The 15,455-nt window shown below is 49.3% G+C and overlaps 1 protein-coding gene across 7 annotated transcripts in view; it reads left to right on the top strand.

Annotated features, from left to right (window-relative positions):
• Positions 1 to 15,455, top strand: part of CDK5RAP2 (CDK5 regulatory subunit associated protein 2) — a 170,169-nt gene that overhangs the window by 110,730 nt on the left and 43,984 nt on the right. For 4 of the 7 annotated variants that reach the window (XM_036107748.2, XM_078061697.1, XM_078061694.1 and 1 more), the window contains 5 exons: positions 4,059 to 4,290; positions 8,170 to 8,292; positions 12,531 to 13,107; positions 13,339 to 13,398; positions 14,833 to 15,065. In XM_036107748.2, the coding sequence (XP_035963641.2) occupies positions 4,059 to 4,290; positions 8,170 to 8,292; positions 12,531 to 13,107; positions 13,339 to 13,398; positions 14,833 to 15,065 (1,225 nt within the window). The remainder of the gene's footprint in view (positions 1 to 4,058; positions 4,291 to 8,169; positions 8,293 to 12,530; positions 13,108 to 13,338; positions 13,399 to 14,832; positions 15,066 to 15,455) is intronic. The other 3 variants (XM_036107749.2, XM_078061693.1, XM_078061696.1) reach the window with 2 other exon arrangements.

The following is a 15,455-nucleotide window of genomic DNA, read 5'->3' as shown; positions in this document are numbered from 1 at the left end:
ACAAAAAAAAAAAAAAGACACTGCCATTATATTAACGGTACTCCAGATGTAAATTTGTGCAGTTTGGCTGGAATAGAAATGGTCTCATCTGCCCCAGCTCTATTAGTTTGTACCTGTGTATTAGGAAGACTAGATGTTTTTTTCCCCCAGTTTGTGTGGGAGATAGCCTCCTTTGTGCAGAAAAATTGCATAATCGAATGAACTCATTAATTTCCCCAAATATATTAAAAAAATTTTTTTTTTTTTTTTTTTAGTTTGGAATTATCCTTCTTGCTGTGTCTTCAAAAGGAAGGCCACTGTGTTTATTTTTTTAGCATCTGCTCTTTGTGCCAGGATCGTGTTAGACATTCTGTATCTCTATCATCACATTTAATCTTCTCAAGCGTATTAGCTAGGTAGGTGTTCCCTACATTTTATATATGAAAAAATATAGCCTCTGAAAGGCTCAGAAAATGGTCCAGAGTGAGTTAGCTGTTAAGAGGAGTAGTAGGAATATAGACCGAAGTCCAGTTTTAGAGGCAGACAGGAGTATACTTTTTTTTTTTTTTTAAAGTAGGCTCCATGCCCAATGTGGGGCTTGAACCCATGACCTTGAGATCAAGACCTGAGCTGAGATCAAGATGTTGGATGCTTAACTGACTGCACCACCCAGGTGCCCAAGACAGGGATTTTCTAAACCTACCTTTCTCAGGAAGGGAGGAGCCCTCAGCGAGGGATACTATCACAGATGTACCTTGATAGCTTCAGGCCTGGCCACTTACCTTTCTCGGTGGCTCAAGTGGGATCAGTGTGACCTGGAACCGGAGGCTGGTGCAGTGGTGACATGAGGAAATGTGTGGCAGGTGCCTGCTGGTGCCTTGTGCATGGTTGTGTAGGTGCATGTCAGGATCGGTGTGTGTGCATTCCTGTCCCCCTTCCACCCCCAAGTGAGGCGTTCCATTATGACATCTTTAATAAGGTGGTAGGTGGGACTGTGCGCAGTGTCCATAAGGTAGCATTTTGTGTGGTGTTATTTTAGAACCCGCATTAGGTTGACTGACGGCAGTCTTCCAGCCTGAAATTGGCTTTGGCATTTGTGCACTTGCAGATATCTTTTCTCCTGCCATATGACACACAGATTTGGATCCAAGAATAAAGATTGGTGGAGACCGAGGACCAAGCAAATGACTGTTACTTTGCAGTCCTCTTTGATGAGGCATCCCCCCCCCCCCCAACTGTCACTGGTTCCCTTTACCACCTCAAACTGTCCTTGGCCATGAACCTGCTGTCTGCCCTGGAATTTTGGGGTAGAGTGTCTCACTTCCTTAACTGAGCAATAGAGGCTGGAGAGCCGTTGTGAGGCCCAGCTCTCTAACCTTCTTGTTGTATGACATTGGACTGGCTGTTCTTTGTCTGAGAAATAGGCCTGGTAACTTCTATTATCCTGTGAGCTCTGGAAATGCAGAGCTTACGGGAGGATTGTGGGACAGTGTGCTTGAAAGTATTTTACACCCTAGAGTGTGCAAGCAGGGCTCCTTCCTCCCTTTTCCTGCTTGAGCAACCTTGCTGGTTTCGTCATTCCCAGGGTCCCAGGTATTTCCTGTTTTCTTTTCAGGTTCCTTCTCTTCCACTTAAGAAATTAAAAAGAATAATAGCTTCATTGAGGTATAATACACATATCATACAGTTTATCCATTTAAAGAATATAGTGCAGTGGTTTGTTTTATTTTGTTTTTGGTATATCCATAGAGTTATAGAACCGTTACCATAATCAGTTTTAGAACATGCTTAATTATCCAAAAAGAAACCCTGACCCATTGGCAGTCATTTCCCATTTCCCCCATCTGTCCTAGCTGTAGGCAACCACTGATCTACTTTCTGGCTTTATATATTTGCCTATTCTGGATGTTTATATATATAAATGCAATCGTATAACATGTGATCTTTGGTGACCACTTCTGCTTAGCGTAGTAGGGTTTTCGAGGTGCGTTTCTGCTTTAGTCTATAGCAGCAGTTCATTTCTTTTTATTGTCAAATGATAGTCCATTGTATGGATGTAGCACATTTTATTTATCCATTCATCAGTCGATGGACATTTGGGCTGTTTCTACTTTTTAGCTATTATGAATAACGTTACTATGAACATTCATGCACAAGTCTTTGCGTGGACGTGTGTTTTCACGTCTCCTGGGTAAACACCAAGGAGTGGAATTGCAGGGTCATATGGGAACTCTGTGTTTAACCTTTTGAAGAACCCCCGGGCTGTTTAATACAATGGCTGCCCCTAGTTTACATTTTCACCAGAGGCATGAAGGTTCCAGTTTCTCTATAGCCTTGCCGACACTTGTTATTATTTTGATCATAAGCTGTCCTAATGAGTTGGGAGTGGCAATATTTCATTGTGATTTGATTTACATTTCCCTGATGACTAATGACACTGAGCATCTTTTCATGTGTTTATTGGCCATATATAGGTCTCCTTTTGAGAAGTGTTTTTCAGATCCTTTGCCCATCTTTTAATTGAGTCAATATTTGTGTTTTTTATTGTTGAATTGTAATAGCTCTTTATATATTTTAGATTTGGTGCCTCTCCCCAACTTTTGAATATATTTAAAATTCTCCCCACTTGAAAGTCACCCCCATCTGGCCTCTTAAGTTATTGTTTGTATGTTCATTCCACAGATAGTTGTTGAGTACCTACTATGTTCTTGTGCTGGCAGCTATGGATAGAGTATGACCAAGAAATGCAGAGTTCCTGAACCCTGGAGCTTATAGGCCAGTGTGGAAGGTAGACAAAGAACAAGTAATTGCACAGGCATTTAATTATGATGGGACTAATGTTCTCCCTAAAGAATTGTAGGGGGTGGTGAGTGTCCTTAACAGGGAGACCTGATCTGGTCTTGGAAATCAAGGCCCATTCTCCCGAGGAAGACATATATGAGCGGAGTCCTGATGAATGTATTGGGATTACGGAAGAGGTGGGGGTGGGCAAGAAAGCGTGTTGTAGACAGAGGAGACAGTGTATGCCAAGGCCCTGGGGTGGAAGGAACACAGACATTTGAGGAACCGATAGAAGGTGAGTGTGTGGGAATAGGGGAGGTGGCAGAGGGGCAGTGACTCGGGCTGCAGGTCATGTACAGCATGGCGGCTGTGGTAGGGATTTTGACCTTGGTCAAAGAGACGGGGAAGTGTTCCAGTAGTTGCAAGCAGAGGTGAGGAATGTTAAGTTTGCCTTTTCTGCCGCAGTATGGAGAGTGGACTGGAAAGGGCAGGAAGGAGTGGGGGAGGGCACTCAGGAGGTGGCTGCCATGGCTAGGTCAGTGCCAGCCATGGCTCGGGGTTGGATGGAGGCAGTGGGGGGTGAGGAGAGTCCAAAGAGCTCAGCTGGAATTAATGGAGCCTGGCGAGTGGCGGGAGTGGGTGATGAGTGTAAAGAGCAGTTCAGTAGACTCGCAGGTTTGGGTTGCGCAGCGAGGGGATGGTGGTGTGATTCACCAAGACGGAGGGTGTTGAAGCGGCGTAGCTTTGGGGTGGGGACTTGGATGGTGGATGGAAGGAGCTGAGTGCTGGGCTGGCTTCAGAGTACGTGGAAGCCAGTGGAAATGAAGATGTTGAGGGAAGGCAGGTCAGAGCTCTGAGCCTGGGAGATGGCCACTGGCTTAGTGACTCGGTAGCCACGGAGAACTTCATTTGGGGGTGGTTCTCGTGGACTAGCAGATTGGCTTAGACTGAGGAGCGGGTGGAGGGGTGGGAATGAGGAAACAGATACGGAGCAAGAAAATGTTATTTAGAAGATTGTGTTGGAGAAAGGACTGCCATATATTGAGCATCTGGATGTCCACAGAGACAGTGGGCCAGGGCCAGGAGGGTGTCGAGGAGGAAAATCTTGGCACTTGCCAGTCAGAGGAGGGACCTGCCAAGACACAAATTCTGTAGACTGGGAGATAAACATAGATGCCATTCTAGGAACCAGAAGTCTGGACAGCCGGTTTGAATCCTGTTTTACGAGGTTGGCATGAGAATGTTGCCTCTGTGACCAGAGGAAGCGCATTCATTGTCCTGTGTGTGTGTCTCTTCAGGAAGCTAAGAAGTCCCGCTTGCCCATCCCGATAAAGCCGTCCCGGTCATTAGGAAATGTGTATCGGCTCCCTGTCACCCAGGAGATGGTGGCCCAGCTGCAGGGCCAAATCTTGGAGCTGCAGGGGGAGCTGAAGGAGTTTAAAATCCGCAATAAGCAACTTCACCAAAAGTTAATTCTGGCTGAAGCAATGATGGAGGGGAGGCCAGCGCCAGACAAAACGGTACAGAAAGGTAAGCACTGAGAAAAATGTATTCTCCGTGAGCTAGATGAACGACCTGATAGAGCTGCTTGAAATGTCAAACTTGTTGTTTAGAACTGCAGTAAGTTTGAGTATAAATTTTATGAATTACAGTGATTAATCTTGACTCTTGACAAATACACAATCAAAGGAACACAGTAAGGAGAATGAATCCATTGTTTTCATTTTATCCTGGAGTGTGGATAAAGGGGACTTGTAAGTGCTCGCGGGTCTTGCGAGCTCACCGCTCCCTTCACTTGGGATGGTCTGCAGCTACCCCAGCTGTGGGATGACTTGAATCTGGGTGGGTTTTTTTGGCTTTGTCTGTGGAAGCCTCAGGCATATGGCATCATGTATATAAGTGAGAACCCTCTTGGTGGGGTTTTCTAGAATGTCCAGGCTACATTACTTTGGCTTCCTCAGGTCTAATTCCAAACCCTATCACAGAGCAGTGTAGGTGAGCACACAGGTAGTGTTGGACCTCGTTTTCAGAGGGTTCACGAGTCCACAGAAGTACATGTGTTGACTCCTGATTTTGAACTTCTGCGTAAGCACACGGCAGCAACACATAATACCAAGAACAACAACAGCAATCTTTTATTTATCTATTCAAAAAGTATTGATGAAACCCTGCTGTGTGCTAGGCCCTGGAGACATAGTGAATAAAACAGATGATCTAAGTCTGTGTCTAGCTTCCGTTCCTGTTGTGGGGAGAAAGACAGTACGCTGATGAGCAGGGATAGCATGCGAGAGATGGCAGGTGCTGGGGAGGAAGGGAAAGCAGGGCTGAGGGCGTGGGCAATGTGGAGCGGGGTAGAGTGTGCTGCCGTCCGCGGGATCCTAGAGCCTCCCCGGGGAGGTGACATCTGAACACAAACCCGGAGGAGAGGAGGGGAACGGCCAGCTTGGAAAGTGCGTTTTTGGCAGCAGGAACAAGGGCAAAGGCCCTGATGTTGCTTTGAATTTGGGATGTTGGATGACTAGGAAGGAGGCCAATTATGTGGCCGGAGTGGAGTGGGGAAGAGGAGGCCGGAAGGAGGTCAGGGACGTGGCATATCAGGTGGGCCTGCCGAGGCCGTTCTCAGGTTTTGTCTTTCACTCAGGTAAGACCGGAAATGGAGGGTTTGGAGCAGCGGAGTGATGTTATCTGACTTCAGCTTGAAAGCAGGGATGGGCAAGCTACGGCCTGTGGGCCAAGGTCGCTGGCCGTTTTTAGGTTTTCTTGGAGCACCGTGCCGCTCACTGATTTGCACGTTGCCTGGGACGCTTTGGCACGGGGATTGCGGAGTTGAGTAGGTGTGATAGAGGCCCTGTGGCTGGCAGAGCCGGAAATGTTCTGTGTTTGGCTCTTGAAGAGAAGTAGGCCGACCTGTGCTTGAAAGGATCACTGGTAACACGAACCATCGGGGTGATGGAGCTGTGCTGCCCTGAGGTGGGAGAGGCAGAGACCAGCAGCCAGTGTCTGGTTTGGGACTCCTTGAGACGCCTGTTGACCAGCCCCATGGCGGTGCCAGGTCAGCAGCGGCAGATACAGGGCCTTCAGTTTAGCAAATGTCAACATATCGCTGGTATTTGAAGCTCTGAGACTTGGCGACACAGGGAACAGACCCAGGCACCGAGCCTGGGACTCTTCAGTGAGTAGGGGTTGGAAGGAAAAGGAGCAGCCAGGGAGGCAGGGACGGAGCCACGAGAGGATGATACCAGAAGCTGAGTAAAGAGCAGGTTCGCTGTATCCAATATTGTGAGTCAGTAAGACAAGGCCTGAGGATCGGCCTTGGGATTTAGTAACGGGGAGTCATCACTGGTCCCCTGGAGGGAGCTGTTGCCCTGGTGCGGCCGAGGCCTGCCTGGCACGGGTTCCAGAGAGCCGGTGCAGGAGAGGAACCGAGATGCCAAGAATAGACAGCTCTGAGGAATTTTACCGTAAAGCGGGGCGGAGACACAGGGCAGTTAGGAGCCATGCTGTCAGCAAGGCTCAGGGGACTCGGATTCGGGACCTCGGGTGACTGCAGCAAGGCGGGTAGTCGCTGGAGGTCTGGCAGCATGAGCCGCAGAGCTGGAGTGTTTAGGGAAGAGAGCATGACCTGGAGGTGTCAGCGGAGGGCCAAGGCACGTGCACTCTTCCAGGTCTGGGATCACAGGGGATGTGGGAAAGATGGCCAGGGACTGGCCTCCACTCTGGGGGGACAGCCGCAGGAGAAGCAGTGCCGAGGGACCGCCCGGGGCCTTAGAATGAGGGGGCAAGGTGCATGTTCAGGGACGACACTGAGCTTATTTGGGATTTTTTTTTTTTTTTAAGATTTTATTTATTTATTTGTCAGAGAGAGAGAGGGAGAGAACACAAGCAGGGGGATTGGCAGGCAGAGGGAGAAGCAGGCTCCTCGCCGAGCAGGGATCATGACCTGAGCTGAAGGCAGATGCTTAACTGACTGAGCCACCCAAGCGTCCCCTTATTTGGGATTTTGCCATGGAAGAGTTGGCATTCTGGGGTGGGAGACTGCATCCGACGTGGAGATTTTCCAGGTGGCTCAGGGCTGGGAGGCGACTGGGAGTCTTGCTCTTCCTGTGTCAGTAATGAGACGGGCTCCTGTTATTTTTTCAGCCTCACTGCTCACTTTAAGTACACGATCTAATGGAATCTTTTTAACAGTCCTTGAGGCAGGAACAGCAATCATCCCTGTTTTAGCATGAGGCAGCACTTTCAGAGATAAAGTGACTTGGCTACGGTCACACTGCCACTAACTTCCGGAGCTAGATTCGAACCGGCCTGCCTAACTTCCAGGCCCGTGCCCTTTACTTGCCTTATAAAGCCTAGCATCTGGACACCCTCCATGTGGATTTTCTGATGACCCGTAGCCCATGGTATTTTCCATTGATCTTTAGGTTCTTGGGTTCACCATAGTGGAGGTTTCAAGATAAGTGGGCCTTTGGCAGTATTGCTCTTCCTTCCCTCCTTCCTTTCCCACTTTCTCTCCATGCGTCCATCCTTCCTTCCATCCATGCAGACATCTATTCATGCGTTCAGTGAATATTCCCCGAGCACCTGCTGTGTTCCCAGCCTCATGCAGTGGGTGTAGGAGACAGAGACAGAGATGGAGAGGACTGAGATAGTCTCTCCTTTCTGAGAACTTCCTGTCTAGTGGGAAGGGGCAGAAAATGAAACATACCAGTGCAGGGCAGAAGTGAGGGACACTCCCAGGAGGAAAGGTTTTATGGCAAAGGTGCCTCAGCCCAGCAGAGGCCCGGGCACTTTGCCCAGGGCTTGCTGTATGCACTTACCACTGTTTTGTTTTGTTTTGTTTTTTAAAGATTTTATTTATTCATCTGAGACACAGAGAGAGAGAGAGCATGAGGAGGGGGAGAGGCAGAGGGAGAGGGAGAAGCAGGCTCCCTGCTGAGCCAGGAGCCCGATGCGGGGCTCGATCCCAGGACCCTGGGATCATGACCTGAGCCGAACAAAGGTAGACGCTTAACCATCTGGGCCACCCAGGCGCCCATGCAGTTACCACTGTTTTTATTTCTTGCCGAGACACCAGGGTGCCTCGACCAGGTGCTACTCCTGCAATTGCCCAGTAGTCCTTGAGGCCTCTCTCTTCTCCAGAAAAGTGGGCATGAGTCTATAGAATTCATTTTCTCACTTACAGTTTTTTGAGAGCCTGGACTTAAACCATTTCAGACAAGCTGCAGTATATTTATGCTTTTTATGTCCTGTTATGGCAGCTCGATAGATTAATTTTATCTTATAAATTGCATTTTGCCTCCCCAGTGTTTTTATTTTCCCTGTTGTATCTTTGTGTTCTTCTCAGTTGCTTGGCTAAGTTTCAAGTCTATGGTTTTATTTATTTTTCCTTCTCTTCGTGAATGCCCATAGCCCAGCCCCTTGTGGGAGCAGCCTACCAGGACAGCCCGGGAGAGCAAAAGGGAATTAAAACCATGCCCTGTGTCTGGAGAGACAAGGAAGGAGACAGTGACCAGCACACCAGCTACGAGACCGGTCAGAATTCAACCCCTATGTGTATTGAACAACTTCTGTGTGCCAGGCACTCCTTGGGGTGTTTCATAGAAAAATTGTTACTAGGCCCCGCAATGGGTATCTTAGGACATCGTCATTATTCCCACTTAACACACGAGGAAGCTGAGGTTTTTAAAAAGAATTGATCCAGGGTCATCCAGCTGGTAAGTGGGTCGACGAGCGGGGGTACAGTAGACTGCGTGTCTGAGTTCACCGGTCATCTGTCACGCTTTTCTCCCCAGCAGTGGGCCAGGCGCTGGCGGGCGCAGTCCCTGTGCTCAGGGACCCCACGGCCAACCCTGCAGCCTGACAGTTCTCCGTGTGGTGCTGGGTGCTGGCTGGTTAGGCGGGCACCGCTGGCCTCCCGCCGCCCAGGAGGGTGGGTCGGAGGTGAGCCCGAGCTGCCTCCTGGTGTGTGGGCCGTGTCAGGTCGCTCAGTGGGAAAGGTACAGGGACATGAGTGAGGTCCCAGGCAAGTCGGATCTATTTCTTCTTAAGCATACAGATAAGCACAAAGGATAATAAAAGAATATTCATGTTCCCATTCAACCAGAATGAACACATGCTGACATTTTTCCTTTTTACCTTAGATCCACCCCCCTCCGCCTTTGTTAAAAAAGAGTCACCTTTAATCTGGACCTAATTCATTCCGTAAGAACTAATTGTCTTCAGGAATTCTAAATTTATCAGGGGGTGGCTATGAGAACGCCAGTCTCTGCAGAAGCACTGAGTTCTGGTGTATGCTTTCCCAAGGCCTCTAGTCAGTGCAGGGGATACGTGGTCACATGCTTCTGAATGTTGGGGGCTTTGAGGAGAAAGCCACTCGACCAGGCAATATAGTACCCTTAGCTGAATCGTAGAAAGTTCCAGAACTGCAGTATTTCTTCTAATGCAAATAAATGGTCCTGGGGATATCTTTGGATTTCTTGTTTATAGCTAGTTGATTGCTAAGGGCTTCATGTCTGACTGGCAGTTTCCCTCTCCCTCCCAAATCCCCAGCATTCGTGAACTTTCCTTTGTCTGAGTGTGCTTCCAGAACTGCGCACATGCTCGTGCCTCTGCCTGAATGTTCCCCCTTTAATCGATGCCCTGTCTTTAGGTCTCTGCTTCTGTGTCACTCTCTAGGGAAGGCCTTCCTGAGTCCCTCAGTTATTTAGACACTCCCAACAGCCCCCCAACGTTTTCATCTCGAACTGACTTGCTCAGGGACTGCCCTCAGCAAAACTGGTACCGTGTGTGACACCTTCGCTGTTCTTTGCTCTTCAGTAGCTCCTTCATAGATCCTTGAGAAGGGAATGCAGGGGATGCCCCAGATGTTATTGGCCCTCACGTTGAGGGCTGAGGAAGGTCTCTTCCTGCTCATGCACTCCTGATATGGAAGACTGCAGTCGCAAGAGGGATAGATGCATCAGGAGGCAGCATTCAGGGTGTTGGAGGCAGGCGGCCAGGCTTTGAGGCGGGGGCTCTGCTGCTTACTCGCCCTGACCCTCGGGCAAGTTCTTATCTCTCTAACCCTCAATTTCCTCTTCTGTAAAATGGGGAAACCAGTGACGCCGCGTAGGGTTGTTGTGAAGGCTGTCCATTTAGTCTTCGCATAGGTGAGGTGCTTGGTGCTCGGCCGGGCCCTGGCACAGTTGTGTGTCCCGAGGCCTTGCTAAACCTGCAGGTTCACTCTGTACACTGCAGCTTGTGATCCTCCCTCTCCCACACCCTCCACTGCCGTGATTTTAAATGAAAGATCCACCTTTGGCCCTTCATCGAGGGCCACTGAGCTGCGAGGAGCAAATCAGGTAGCCGTGTCGATGCCGGGCTGTGAGACGTGCTGGGCACCGGCCCTGGAGCCTAGAAACCAGATCTTTACCGCTGCTGAATCACAAGCTGCTGTAGATTGGGGGCAAGTGTGTAAATGTTAGATTTGTTGTGTTGTGAGGAGCAGAGCTTAAATAGGAGGTTAAGTGTTGGTAGGAGAATGCACACCATCCTCCCCCCCACCCCATTCTGAGATGCGGGTATGTGTGTGTGTAGCTGAGCGTCAGAGCTGGCCAGTCTGCATCGCAGAAGGACATTTGTGTGGGTCTTACTACACTTGTCTCTGCCTGATGATGACTTAAGGAAAATTATGGAAACTGATCTTTATTCCCCTGAGTGAACGAACATTGTTTCTTGCCAGGAAATTCCATTATCATGAGGTTATTATGGCACAGATAGTTCCTTGACTTGGAAGGTGATTTACCAGAAAAGAAGCCTATTGAGATCTCTCCCTCTGTCTCTGTCTGTCTCTTATACTCATTCAGCCAGCAGTTACTTACTGAGTACCTTCTCTGCCCCAGGCCCTGTGCCAGACCCCGGAGAGCGGAGATGAATGACATGTCTGTACCCCGAGAGACCGCTGACCCTAGTGACTATCACAGATTTTGCACAGTAGAAATGCTGTATTACGAATGCTTCCTTTAGGTCATGTAGCAGCTGCTTTCTAAAATAAAAAGAGTTATTTTATGGTGTTTGCATCGTGAACAGAGAGATAAGAATGGGCTTACAGCCACGAGGAACAGTTACAGAACCCAGAAATTGGAATACACAGTCTGACGAAGATTTTTGTGTGCTCTTCCCTCTGAGAGTTCTCCCAGGCCCTGTCGTCCAACCCATATGGTTGCTTCTGCAGCGTTTGCCCTGGTCCACCGCCCCTGCTCGCGTGCCTCCTGCCTCCTGTGATAGGCATCCTCTTCCATCTTCCAGTAGTTCGAGGGAAGCAGAGAATATCAATATTAGTTGGGCTCGTTCACTACCGTGTGCCAGACGCTTTTCCAGATACCGTCCCCTTTGATCCTCAGAACACAGCAAACGCAGTCCTTCACAGTAAATGCTGTTCTTTCCGTTTTGCCGATGAAGCCACTGAGGCTCAGAGAGGTTAAGTAACCTGCCTGAGGTCACACAGCTAGTAAGTGGCAGAGTCAGAGTTTGAAACCAGATCTGGTTGGATTGTGAAGATGGGTTTTTCTACTATATTCTGCTGCCTCCTAAGTATTTAGACACACCTTATATTGAGCTGAGCTTTCCCTGGCCAATGGGCAGGGTGGGATATGGTTGAGGACAGAAGCTCTGGACTCAGGCCTGAGCCAGAAGTTTCGCAACAAGCAGCTTAGACATCTTTTGGGGGGAGACTGAGGCTCTGAGACATTAAATTACTTGCCTGCAGCTGCAGTGTCAACAGCAAGTGGCAAAGCTGGGTGCGGTCCCCCTTCCCTTCGACTTCAGGGCTCTGCCTTCTCTCTGCAGCGCGGCTCCATGGCTCACACAAGCCGGGCCGCACGTGTGGCGGTCGGAACCAGCTGTCCGGAGACAGTCCCCGGCGGGGTCATGCAGCAGTGAAACAGCTCACTGCGGGGACTCGCGGTGCCTCGCGGTGCCTCTAAGCTGTTAGACGTGGAAACGAAGACTGTCCTCAGTCATATGGGTTTTAGAATTGTTGCTCTTTAATGTTACTTCACACACTGCCCAGTATTTGTCAGACCTTCTGACTTCCGGTCTGGGTGGTGTACCGTACGTACCAGGCCCCGAGAACGCGAAGGTGAAAAGCCAGTCCCTCCCGTGAAGGAGCGAGAGAGGAATCCAAACAACTAATTGCTGTGTAAATAAATAAACAAGCTGGTGTTGTTCCTACGTTCGCACCCAGCACATGGGGTGTGTGTCCGGGGTGATATGTGTAGGGTGCTGTGGAAGCACAGAGGGAGGGACAGTTTGGCCTAGTTTGAAGATGGGCTCTTGCAGAAGGAGAATTAGATCTGCGTGTCAAAGGATGAGTAGGAGTTCACTGAGGAGGTGTAGAGGACCAGATACATTCCAGGCAGAGGGAACAGCACGTGCAAAAGCCTAGAGACACAAAACAGCCTGGTGTGTGCAAGGAATTCTGGGAATCTCCAGAGGTAGTATGAGGGGATGCCCTTGGGTAGGTTGCCTGGAACTAGATTGTGGAGGGTCCCAGACGCTGTAAGAGGGAGTTTGGCCTTAATCCTCAACATAGTGGGGATATTGATGAATTTTAGCTCGGCGTTGGTGGTTATCATGGTCAAATTCACTTTTTAGAATAGTTGCTCTGAGGAAGAGGGTGGATTGAGAGGTAAGAGGAAGGACTGGAGTCAGAGAGGCTTGTCAGGCTGTGCAGGGACAGGGGGGGTAGATTTCAGCAAAGGAGGTACTGACAGTGTGTGTCTGACTCGCAGCCTCTGAAATTTGCCAGCCCGATGGCCTTGCCATCTTGCCAACGTGCAAAGGGAATCCTTCTGAAGATTTTCCAAGCCCAACCTCAGTTGCTGCTTACTTGAGTTCTAAGAATCAGCTTTCCACCAAAGTTGGTGTGATTGGGACCCATCAGTCTGAGAATGTCGACACTTCAAGTGATACAGAAAACTTAAAACAGAAAATCTGTGACTTGGAAACTGAGCTCGAGGGCTACCGGAATTTCATATTTCAGCTTCAGAAGCACTCCCAGTGCAGCAAGGCCATTATCACAGTTTTGTGTGGGACAGAAGGGGGCCAGGACGTCCTGAATAAGCCCAAGGGTAGTAATGACGAAGAAGAAATGACGTTCTCAAGTTTGCACCAAGTACGTTATGTGAAGCACATGAAGATCCTTCATCAGCTGGCTCCAGAGGTGACCGATGGCGGGCTGCTGGAGGGCCTCAGACAGCAGCTAGTGGAACAGGAGTATGAGCTGCAGAAGGAGCAGGATTTGAACATGGAGCTTTTCAGTGAAATCCATAACCTGCAGAATAAGTTCAGAGATCCCTCACCCTCCAGGTACATTCCACCACTGCTTCTCCCACTCTGAAGCCTGCAGTTCCCCCGTGTTGCCACTAGGTCGGAGCCCATGAGCTACAGGGGAATGCTGCTTGGCGATGGGGTGGCTTGTGTCCTGGGGAAGGCTTGATGGTGGGTTTAGGGCAGCTGGGCCCTGTGGAGAGGTGAACATGAGGCCACAAAGAACAGTGGCTGTACACATTCTCATTTTGTGTCTTCTGAAATTGGCAGAGCGGATTTTGCCCTCGTCAGGCTGGGAACTCAGGGCAAAGGTATTATTCCGGTCACTCGGTGAGTTGTGGCACATTTGCTGAATGGCAGTGTTTACTCCTGGACCCCATTATTGGCTTTTACTGTGGGACTGAAACTAATGTCCTAGGCAGGGTGGGGAGAATATAAATATTTTCCATATCTTTAACCTTTCAGGTCATCTTAGAGGAAATAAGCCTGCATAGAAAGAGAAGAATTCTTAGGTCATGTTTTACGGGCATAGATATGTACAATTTTGCTTTATGAGCTATGACAAAAAAGTGGTCATTTGTAAAGTTGACCTTCATTCATCACTAAATTTGAGACAAACACATAGTTCTGAATTGTCAGAAGCCAGAGTGAATGTTTTCAAGCCTCCCCAAACACCAAGATGGGGGGAAGCTTGTATTTATTGAAAGGCAGTCGTGTCAGACCCCCAGGTAGGCACTTTCTTATTTATTCCTCAAAATCACCCGGAAAGGGGGTGTTCTTAAACGTGTTTCTGTGGATGAGGAATTGAGGCTCGAAGAGCCTGCCGTGACTGAGCAGACGGCCTGAGGACGCCGACGGTGCTGCCCCGAGCCGTGGCCAGTGCGCAGGCCCGCAGTGTCCCACCCAAGTCCTTGTGCTGTCCTCATTTCAGGGAAGGGGCAACACGTTGAACTGAAGGGTCAGCATCTTTGCCAAGCCACGTGAGGGCCAGGTGACTGTGGCCACGGTTAATAGGAGCCACGTTTTCCTTAATTTATGTTTCGCTCCGTGCCAACGAGCACTCGTGGGCTGACACAGGAAGAAGCAGATCTGGTCTCAGGAGGTAGGATTGTACAACAGAGTGTGGGCTTTGAGGGCAGACTGTGTTTGAGTCCGGAACCTTCCCCATTTAACTTTGCGATCTCTGAGTTGCATTCCTCTGTAAATGAGGAGGTGCCTACATTTGTCCAGAGATTGCAAGGAGCCGTTAACTTATACAAAAAAAAAAACACCTAATGCAGTGACTGACAGGTCATAGACCCTCCATAAATGGTTGTTAGGATTATGATTACTCCCTGACCTTTCAGTCGAGAGGAGAGAGTCCCGTTTTTGTGTTCCTGTGTTACGGTTTCTTTTTTGTTCTTCCTGAGAATTTGTGGTAGGTCCCCCGGCCCTTGGAGCACTTGTTTCTATAATTCAGAATAATATTTTTGAAGAGCGTATGGAAACCAATTGTCCTCCTGAGTTCTTGCCAGTCTGTACTGTAATTGGGGGCTTTATAAGGTGAAAAATACTGCAGAAGAACCTTTGGTGTCCAGCATTTGTTGGCTGTTTTGAAATCGAAGGAGTGACCTTGCAGACTTCCCATTTTTCTAGAAGTACGTATATTTGTACAGCCGCAGGCTTTTAAAAATTGTGCTCTGTCATTTTTCCAATTAGTGTTAAGGTCACAAAAATTCAATTCTAAAATGGTACAAGCATTTTCTCTCCCCCCCCTTTTATCAGATACGATTCATTAGTTCAGTCCCAGGCCAGGGAGCTCTCCCTTCAAAGACAGCAGATTAAGGACAGCCACGGCGTCTGCGTCGTTTACCGGCAACACGTGAACGCCATGATTAAGGCATTCGAGCGGTTGCTGCAAGCCAGCGACGTGGACCACTACGTGGCCGAGGGTTTCCAGGAGCAGCTGAATCAATGTGCTGGGCTGCTCGAGAAACTGGAGAAGCTGTTTCTCAACGGTAAGTGGGGCAAGGGATTGCGAGTCTTAAGACACATCGTCTATTGGTCCAAGACTTCTTTCGGAGGGGCCCGGGGGGAACCGACTCCTCGGCGGTACTTACCTCTGCTCACAGCAGAGCCACACTGACTGTTCTTTCTTCCAGGGACGGCTTCCAGGGGCTTGGAGGGCTGCGCCGTCCCAAACCTGGGGTCCGGCTGGTGGGGCACAGGGGTGAAGCCGGCTAGGAGGCACCACCCCTGGCACCTGCCCCATGCCCCGTGGCTGCTCTAAATTTTCCAGAGAAGATGGAAGTCGGGTTTTTGGGGGTGGGGGGTAAGAACTCATGAGTTTTAAATGTTGGCAACACTCAACAAAACGAGCAAACAAAAAACCCCAGACATTTATGGGT

Source organism: Halichoerus grypus, chromosome 14, assembly GCF_964656455.1.
Source record: "Halichoerus grypus chromosome 14, mHalGry1.hap1.1, whole genome shotgun sequence".
Taxonomy (NCBI): Eukaryota; Metazoa; Chordata; class Mammalia; order Carnivora; family Phocidae; genus Halichoerus; species Halichoerus grypus.
This window is presented reverse-complemented; position numbering and strand designations above follow the sequence as displayed.